General features: G+C 35.6%; 1 protein-coding gene across 1 annotated transcript; it reads right to left on the reverse strand.

Annotated features, from left to right (window-relative positions):
• Positions 1–237: 237 nt before the first annotated feature.
• On the reverse strand, positions 238–5,629 carry LOC132621526 (alpha-glucosidase-like). The gene is made up of 5 exons (XM_060335832.1): positions 5,349–5,629; positions 3,801–4,447; positions 2,667–2,897; positions 1,882–2,528; positions 238–1,237 (listed from the first exon to the last, which is right to left on the reverse strand). The coding sequence occupies exons 1-5, from the start codon at positions 5,597–5,599 to the stop codon at positions 341–343; spliced, it is 2,673 nt and encodes an 890-aa protein (XP_060191815.1). The 5' UTR covers positions 5,600–5,629; the 3' UTR covers positions 238–340.
• Positions 5,630–10,312: the final 4,683 nt, after the last annotated feature.

A 10,312-nucleotide genomic window follows, 5' to 3' on the forward strand; every position in this document is an offset into this window, starting at 1 on the left:
TAAATTTGATGGGTACCATCTATGAAATTCTTACTCAACACACTATATTTTTTAAATTATGGGTTAAAATTTTAATGACATTTATATGTACATTTATTTATGTTTAGTATCTAAGTACCAGGTTTAGCTGAATCAAACAGCCAAGTCTCAAACACCCCCTTCCTCCAAAACAAAAGATAAAAACAATAATCCTCTTTCAACTTTCTTTATTTAAAGAACTTAAATTTTATCCACTGATGGTGTAAAAATTATTTATATTTATAAGGTTATTACTGATAAATTATTATAATAACAATAATTCGTAACTTGATAAAAATAGTAATGAACATATTATCATAAGTTAAATCACTTTTATAGGGGAAAGTATCTCTAATTTAAACTCCTTGCCGACCAATATTGACATCCCTGATATTTCCACAGTAGCAAACAGTGCACTCTGTTCAATATTTCCCTTCATGGTTATGTTCCCTTGCTGGTCCGACTCCATGCAACAAACAAGCTCATAACCCTTCAATCCTCTCACATTTTTCAATCCCAATAATGTCACCTTTTCAAGGACCAATCCTTGATCCAGCGCGTATTGTCCATTCACAACCTCTGATTTAATCACAATTTTATTGCCAATGATGTTGCCGCTAAACCTGACTAACGTCCACCTCCCTCCTTCTCTTCCCATCTGCACCTCATCGTCGTCGTCCACAAATAGTCCTCCAGTGCTGTTTCCGCTGCTGCTCAGCACGACAAGGAGCTTGAATGCGGTCCTCCGAGCAGCTTGTGTTGTCATTGCTTCCCCTTGCATGGCCAATATGTTCCCTTCGCGAACGTGTACATTTATATGATCTGCTGGTGCATCAAGTGTCATATAGTTTCCTTGATTCAAACTCACAAAACGAGAGTAATTGAAGAGGTCAAACCAGTTTCCAGCAGGGAAATATGCATCAACTGAGGTTGTTCCTTGCTTAAGTACAGGTGAGATCATGACACCTTTACCGAGAAGGAACTGTGTGCTGATATCATATGTGTTGGTGTCTTGAGGGAAAGAGAAGAAAAGGGGCCGTGCAATGGGAGTCCCTTTCGTATGGGCCTCGTACATCAGCATGTAGAAGTACGGAAGTAACTGATATCGCAGCCCAAGGACTTTCTTGGCTGCTGCAGCAACTGACTCCCAAAGATAGAGCTCTTGGCTGGTAGTGTCCTTAGCAGAGTGGTCTCTTGCAAATGGATAGAATGCTCCAAGCTGCATAAAACCAATCTCTCTCAATCTATTGAGAAATCAAGGCAAAAAGATCAGGGGCGAATTTAGTAACTATAGCACATGGTCTCTCTGTAAAACTAGGTATTTCAATATATATTTTTTAAAATTGGTATAATATTACCAGCTGGAACACATACTACAAAGAAGGCTAAATGGTGCAATTGATTGAAGGTTGAGTTATTTACCAAGAGGACTAGGGTCAATTCCCACTAAACACACTTTTTTCCTTTTTTTTTTTTTTGTGGTAAACCCATGTTCTAAAAATCCTAGATTCGCCTCAGAAAAAAATCACTAATATTATTATAATATTCTGCTTCTACAGCATCAAACTTACCATTTGGTCAACTGAGAGATAGATACCTGCTTTAGCTTTTCTTAAACACAAAACTTTAAAGCATACTATTTAAGAAAGGACAACCTTTGGTTCATTAAACTTTATTATGCAACACTGATAGCAGTTCAATCAAACTAGCGCAAATTTCTGCAAGCATTCTCAAGATTCAACCCTGTTCCCTAGCATGCTCCAAAGAAAAGATAACCTACCATGAGTATTAGTATTGGTGTAAAGTTATAACTTTAGAGAGAGAGAGAGCGTTTTGTAGACAATGTTCCAACCATGAAAATACCTGAATCCAGCGGCGACAAAGCTCTTCAGTAGTGTTCCTTGAAAAACCACATATATCTGCTCCTATCATTGGAATTCCAAACAGTCCAAAGTTCAACATAGTAGGAATGGAGTATGCCAAATCATTCCAGGTAGCAGCATTATCACCAGTCCAATGTGATGTATATCTGCCAGCGCCAAGAAAAGTTGATCTTGAAAGAATGAAAGGCCTCTTACCAGTGACATTTACCAAAGCATTATAAGTGGCTCTGGATTCTAGTAATCCATAAAGGTTATGGACATTATACTCCATTGTATTACCAAAATGTGTAGAAGTGGCTGGAACTGTTCTATAATTGATGGGCAAGTGATTGCCAGAGTTGTTTATCTTATAGGGAGGGTCATCAAAGGTAGCTGATGGTGTAGGAGGGGAAGTTATGAAGTTTGATAGTTCATTCATGTCAAGCCAGAGGCCATCAAAAGGCACGAGATCCTGGAACTTCTCAATTTCATATCTCCAAAATATTCCAGTAGCTGGATTTAGAAAATCAGGATAGTAAACATTCCCTGGCCAAACAACCCCTTGATAGGGAATATTATCGCGTTTTATGAAGACCTCTGCTTCCATGCCTCTCCTATATGTGTCGTACGTATTGTTGATACTAATTCCTGCAGTAAAAAGAAAGAAAAAACAAAATAACTCTGACTTCTTTCATGACTATTTGGAGTCATACTCTAGTCTAATTATACAGATAACTAACAGAGTTAAATGTAAATTAAGAGAATTAGATGACAGAGAGAAGTTACCTGGATCTACTATTAGTACGTATTTTTGATCATTCTGATGAAGCTTCCTGAGAAAAGACTTCACCCGTTCCAATGGAAAGTTAACTGGATCAAGTGTGAAGTCCTTAAAACCATCCATGTAATCAATATCATTCCACATAACCTCCAGAGGTATCCCAGCCTTTGCATAACTGTCTACTACCAGTTCAATATCATCTATGTTCTTGTAACCCCACCGGCATTGGTGAAATCCTATATCCACACATAAAAACCATTACTCTGAAATGCGTGAGAGTATTTTCATGCGTAATACCTGTTCCCTAAAGAATGAAGGTAGAAGCTGAGTATCGAACAACACAATTTCAACTTTAATCAGTATAGGAATGACAGGGTGGACGAATTTAGCATTCCTAAATTTCATCTTGATGCCCATTTCATACGCTAAGTTCAGCACAATGTTCAAAGCAACATTATCGTTGAGAATGAGACAAAATGTATAATTTTATTTCATACATAAGATAAGCTCATGGGTCATAGTTTAAGCTCTATCAATGCCTCTCTCCACCTGTGTATGTCTTAGGTTCCTCTCAAAGTAGAATTAAGGAGTGAACAGGGTATATTCACTCTTTTCTTAATGCTGGTTTAAAAACAGACTTAGATGGTTAGAGGGTTTAACAATTGTACACTCACATTGAAATTTATTTACACTAATGGATTGTTTAAAAGCTAATTATAAATTTAAAACTAACTACTTATAGTATCGGTGGTTGTTAATCTAGAAAATGTAGTAGTAGTAAATAACATGTCACAACGGGGTAAAATAGTCCGGGGGAATCAAGAGGCCTGTATACGAGTTCACAGAAACCCAATAATAAAATATCTATATATCCATAAATACTTGACTATGAACTCAGTTATTATTATATTTATTAACTTGAGAACTCATTAACTTCAAATGTCGGATCCGCCTCTGAACTAAAAGAGCAGCCTGGTACACTAAGCTCCGACTATGCGCGGGGTCCGGAAAAGGACCGAACCACAAGGGTCTATTATACGCAGTCTTACCTGACATCATCTGAAGTAGTCACGGTGTACAATTTAAATTCATGCTTAAAGTAGAGAAAAAGAGAAAGCTGTAAGGGAGTGGGTTGTTACCGAAAGACCAATAAGGCATAGGAGCAGGACGACCAATAAGCTGAGTATACTGATCCACCACCATATCCGGCAAAGGTCCAGCAAAGAAATACAAATCAATCAACCCACCAATCACCTTATAACTAATCCTATCACCCGTATACACAACATCCATACCATTACTACTCATAAACAAAACCCCATGACTAACTCCAACCTCCCGAACATCCATGTAAAAAGGATGAGAACCATAAAGATTAACATCCACATTAGAACTCCCAACATCAGCATTCCATATAGTCAAAGTCTGGTTATGTTTAAGCTTAAACGTGGCTTTAGTATGTTCTCCAAGGCCATAAAGGTTAGCTCTAGTGGCTGGTAAAGAGGAGGAAATATGTATATATTGGTCTTTGAATATGAGTAATGTGTTATTAAAAAGGGTGTCATTGGTGGAGCGGCGTTGGACGGTGAAGGTGAATGGGGTGGTGTTATGGAGAGTGAAATGTAGGTCTGAGTTGGTGTTTGAGAGAGTGGTGTTGTGGTGGGAGTGGGTGGTGGTTGACGGCGGAGATGGCGGTGGTGGACGGTGGAGAATATCTTGAGGTACTTCCCATCGTTGGTGGTTAGTGTCAGTTATTCTTATTCTGAGACGGTCGTTTGTTTCCAAACTGTAATAACGAGGGAGAAAGAAAACAAATTAAACAAAGTTTAAGGTTTATTTATTTAAGCACGGTCTTGGGCCAAAAATAAATAAATTAAAGCACATTAACATGAAAATAAGTGAATGTAAGTATGATTTGCACAAAGTCAATCAGAAGCATATAAAATTGTCTGCTAGAACAAAGTAAATATAGCAGCATAAAGTTATGTTTCTAAGAAGATCGTAACATACTCCTTCCATTCAGAATAAGTGTCTACTTACATAATCAAAAAGGAATTTTCTTCCAAATTTATCGATATTTAGATAAGTGAATTTTTATGTAATCAAGAAATAATATTAATTACGGGCCATTATTTGATTAAGGGTAGTTTAAACAAACTACCTATTTTTTTTCGTAGGAGTTAGTAATATTTTCTTAAGATGTGTGCTAAAGGGTAAGTTGACACATATTTTGGATTGGGAAAGTATCTTTTTAAGCTCGATTTTGTTTTTATTTTATTCTATTTTGTTTCTTCTAAATGGACAAAAAATCATTTTTAGTTTACTTGATTATTCATTTCATGTAATAACATGATTAATTCATTTAAATAAAGTTATTTTTTTACCAAAGGTATAAATAAGCAAAATTACTGTTTTGATATCCATAAACTTGGGAGTTAATTGAAAATCAGAGATTCAGTATTAACTATTAAAATTGGACTTGAATGAAGTAGCAATAAAATAAAAGTTGTTTGTCGAACTTACAAGACTAATTAATTGAGTTATATTTACATCTAAAATGTTGATGAATCGTCGACGCAATCTATCTGGTCACGGTATTCACAATAACAAGACTCTTGTCTTCTAATTTAGTATATAATACTATTTCCTTTCTCGAAGGAAAAAAAAAATAACTAGAGAAAAATCACCTGGCAATGAGGATAAGATTCTGAATATCAGGCCCAAAAACTGAAGAGTTGTTGATGAGTTGAAGATTAGCAAACAGTGAATTTCCAGTGGAATCAATGGCCACAGATGTGACTGAATAACCATAGCCAATTACTTGTTGCTGAGGTTCTTGATCTTTAATGGATATGGCATCAGAATGGGGTGAAAGAATTGATAAGAAGATAAAAAAGAAGGTGTTAGTTAGTAAAGATGAAAATTGTGTTGGTTTCATTTTGTCTATGGAGGAAGAGTACGTTAGGAAAGTGGTCATCTTATATATTCTTATGTTTGGTTTAGTGGAAAAATTAAACGTCATTTTCCAGTCACTTTGTCTTTGATCTCTGGTCCTATTGTTTGTCTTCTCTCTTTGTATGTTTTCTATGCACTTCGTTTTTTTTTTTAATTATTATTCGGGAAAAACTCATAAATATCTCTTACGAAAAGGTTCATAAATATCCTTCTTTTATCTTTGGGTCAAAAAATATCCTTAAAATTTGTTTTTGAGTTCAAACTTATCCCTCAAACTAACGGATCAAGTTTGGCTCTGTTAAAAAGCCATGTGGCATTTTCTAATTGGTCCCTTTTTTTTAATTTCATAATAATTAAAACTCACCCATTTTTTAAAATCCAAACCCACCCTGACCTGTTTTCACTCTAAATTAAACGATGGTACAATCTTTTCGGATATTTTATTACAAACATTCACAAGACTTTTGGCTGTAAATTGGTCCGCAATCAGTCTGCAATCATATATATGCGACTGGGCTAAATTTCGAGAAGATTTCACTTTTTTTGAAATTTTGGAGTTATGTTTGGCCATACTTTTTGAAATTGTAGTTTTTGGTGAAATGTAGTTGTAAAAAGTGCAAAAGTGAAAGTTTTTGAAAAATAAGTTTTTTGAGTTTTTGGAATCCGGAATACAACTTCAAGTTGTATTCGGAATTCTTATGGCCAAACGCTAAAAAGCAAAAAAAAAAAATTGGAATAAAGTGAATAATTCTGATGGCCAAACGCCTACTAAATTTTCGGATATTTTAACACAAAACAAAAATCTTTGTGATAAAATGGAGGATTTGGAAGAATTATCAAATAGACGATTTTGATATCGTGATTGACATTTGAAATGGATAATTAGTGGGGAAGTGACAGTAACACATATGGTGTTGATGATGAATGAAGAAGAAAAAAAAGCAACAGTGACCATGTGCGTACTGCAACTGATGGACAAATATCAAATCTTTATGCAAACTTGAATGGAGGATTTTGAAAAAATAAAAGCAGCATAAAGAAGAGGAAGAAGGAAATTAACTTTAATGGATATGGCATCAGAATGGGGAGAAAGAATTGATAAGAAGATAAAAAAAAGGTGTGTGTTAGTAAAGATGAAAATTGTGTTGGTTTCATTTTGTCTATGGAGGAAGAGTACATTAGGATAAACGTGTTAACCGGTTTGAATCGGACCGAACCGGTAACCGGTTAATAAACCGGCCGGTTTCCGGTTAAAAAATCGGAACCGGCCATCGGTTCCGGTTTACCGGTTAAAAATTCGAAATCGGAACCGGTCCGGTTAAAACACGTTCAAACCCTTTTTTTTTTTTTGTATAGTATTTATTAGTATATTGTAGGTATATTTACATATGTTATATAAGTGTGGCCGGTTCCGGTTTACCGGTTAAAAACCCGAAACCGGAACCGGTCCGGTTCAAACACGTTCAAACCCTTTTTTTTTATTTTTTGTATAGTATATATATATTATAGTATTTATTAGTATATTGTAGGTATATTTACATATGTTATATAAGTTTATAAGTAAAGTTTATATATTTACTGACTAACAGGCTAACAGTAAGACAGCAATATAGCATATACGTGTGTGTGTATATATATGTGTGTGTGTGTGTGTGTGTGTGTTTAAGTTATATGTATACTATATTTAACTTATAACTATATATAGTACATACATACATACATATATATATATATATATATATATATATATATATATATATATATATATATATATATATGTTGTAAAATGAAGCTAAAAAAGTCACAATATTAATGGATGAAAACCATAGAAATAGAATGACAAAAGAGGAGAGATTTTTACTATTCTTCCAAAATGTTTTTACAAGTGTATCTCATATGAAAATTTATGTCTCTATTTATAGTGATACATATGTATTTAATATATGAAATGGTGGAAGAAAATGGGAGAGCCATTAACATGGTGGAAGAAAAAGGAAGAACCATTAACATGGTGGAAGGAGCATTATATTTGAGAAATGGACAATCATAATTTCATAACACTCCCCCTTGGATGTCCATAGATGATGTGCATCGTTAAAAACCTTATTGGGAAAAACCCTGTGGGAAAAAGCCTCAATGAAGGAAATAGAGTACACATATCTAGTAATACGCTTTGAGAGTTGCCTCATTAAAAACCTTACCAAGAAAACCCAATGGGACAAAACTTGATTAAGGGAAAAAGAGTACAACGCGTATTTTCACTCCCCCTGACGAAGACCAAGATTCAGATGTCGGAGTCTTCGCATTCCAATCTTAAATATCATCTTCCCAAGAGTTGAAGTTGGCAAAGATTTGGTGAACAAATCTGCGGGATTGTCACTTGAACGAATCTGTTGTACATCAATATCACCATTCTTCTGGAGATCATGTGTGAAAAATAACTTTGGTGAAATGTGCTTCGTTCTATCTCCTTTTATAAACCCTCCCTTTAATTGAGCTATGCATGCAGCATTATCTTCATATAATACTGTGGGTATTTTTGTATCATACTTCAAGCCACATCTTTCTCTGATGAAATGTATCACTGATCTCAACCACACACATTCTCTACTTGCTTCATGAATAGCTATTATCTCAGCATGATTCGAAGAAGTAGCAACAATGGACTGCTTTGTGGATCGCCATGATATAGCAGTACCTCCGCATGTAAACAAATAGCCTGTTTGAGATCGAGCTTTATGTGGATCAGATAAATAACCTGCATCTGCATAACCAACAAGATCTGTACTACCTTTGTTAGTATAAAACAGACCCATATCGCTAGTTCCCTTCAGATATCGCAATATATGCTTAACTCCGTTCCAATGTCTTCGTGTAGGAGAAGAGCTATATCTTGCTAGCAAATTAACAGAGAACGCTATGTCAGGTCTTGTAGCGTTAGCAAGATACATAAGTGCACCAATTGCACTAAGATATGGTACTTCAGGACCAAGAAGCTCTTCATTTTCTTCTTGAGGTCGGAACAGATCTTTGCTCACTTCAAGTGATCGAACAACCATTGGAGTACTTAAAGGATGCGCATTGTCCATGTAAAATCGTTTTAAAACCTTTTCGGTATAAGCAGATTGATGGATAAGGATCCCATCTGTCAAATGTTCAATCTGCAAACCAAGACAAAGTTTTGCTTTTCCCAGATCTTTCATCTCAAATTCTTTCTTTAAATATTCAATCGCCTTTTGGAGCTCTTCTGGAGTTCCAATTAGGTTTGTGTCATCAACATAAACAGCGATTATAACGAACTCTGATTTTGCTTTCTTAATAAAAACACATGGACAAATGACATCATTTATATAACCTTCTTTTACCAAGTACTCACTGAGGCGATTGTACCACATGCGCCCTGATTGTTTTAGACCATACAATGATCTTTGTAATCTGATTGAATACATCTCCCGAGACTTTGATTTAATTGCTTCAGGCATTTTAAATCCTTCAGGAATTTTCATATAGACTTCATTATCAAGTGATCCATAAAGGTAAGCTGTAACCACATCCATCAGATGTATTTCAAGGTTTTCATGTACGGCTAAACTGATGAGATATCGAAATGTTATGCCATCCATAACAGGTGAATATGTTTCTTCATAGTCGATACCGGGTCGTTGAGAGAATCCTTGTGCAACAAGGCGTGCCTTGTATCTCACAATTTCATTTCTCTCATTCCTTTTTCGCACAAAAACCCATTTATGGCCAATTGGTTTTACACCATTAGGCGTTTGGACTACAGGTCCAAAAACCTCACGTTTGGCAAGCGAATTTAATTCTGATTGAACTGCCTCTTGCCATTTTGGCCAATCATATCTTCGTCGACATTCTTCGACAGATTGGGGTTCCTGATCGTCAATGTCTTTCATAATATTTAGTGCAACATTATATGCAAAAACATTATCCACCATAATCTTCGATCGATTCAAATTTATCCCATCACTAGAAGAACTCAATGATAGTTCTTTATTTACTTGAGTCTCAGGTTCCCTAATATCGTCAGGAGTATCGGGATTAGTCAGATCTTGAATATCTTCATGATATTCTTTCGTAGTGTCATTTTGATCATTTTTCGTGTTTTTTTTTTCTAGGATTTTTATCCTTAGAGCCCAATAGCCTACCACGCTTCAGGCGCGTATGAGATTCAGAGGCTATGACATTAGTAGATTGTCCCTTTGGGACATCAATTCGGATAGGCACATTCTCTGCAGGGATATGTGACTTAGTTATCCTTTTCAAATCAGTAAATGCGTCTGGCATTTGATTTGCTATTTTTTGCAAGTGAATGATCTTCTGGATCTCCTGTTCACATATGGGGGCACGTGGATCAAAATGAGATAGTGATGGAACTTTCCACGCAATTTCTCTTTTAATTTCTTTTTTCTCTCCCCCTAATTGTGGGAAATTTGTTTCATCAAATCGACAATCTGCAAATCGGGCAGTAAATAAATCTCCCGTCAATGGCTCAAGATAGCGAATAATAGAGGGTGATTCAAACCCAACATATATACCTAACCTTCTTTGGGGGCCCATCTTAGTACGATGTGGTGGTGCTACAGGCACATATACAGCACAACCAAAGATTCGGAGATGAGCAATATTTGGTTCACGACCAAATACTAATTGTGATGGGGAGTATTTATTATAATGA

The sequence above is a fragment of the Lycium barbarum genome, chromosome 12, assembly GCF_019175385.1.
Source record: "Lycium barbarum isolate Lr01 chromosome 12, ASM1917538v2, whole genome shotgun sequence".
Lineage (NCBI taxonomy): Eukaryota > Viridiplantae > Streptophyta > Magnoliopsida > Solanales > Solanaceae > Lycium > Lycium barbarum.

Coding starts and splice junctions, on each gene's coding strand:
- LOC132621526 (XM_060335832.1), bottom strand. CDS start 5,599: ATGAAACCAACACAATTTTCATCTTTACTAACTAACACCTTCTTTTTT. Junction 2,898..3,800: donor TATGCCTTATTGGTCTTTCG/GTAACAACCCAC, acceptor GTGTGGATATAG/GATTTCACCAATGCCGGTGG. Junction 1,238..1,881: donor TTTGTCGCCGCTGGATTCAG/GTATTTTCATGG, acceptor GGTTTTATGCAG/CTTGGAGCATTCTATCCATT.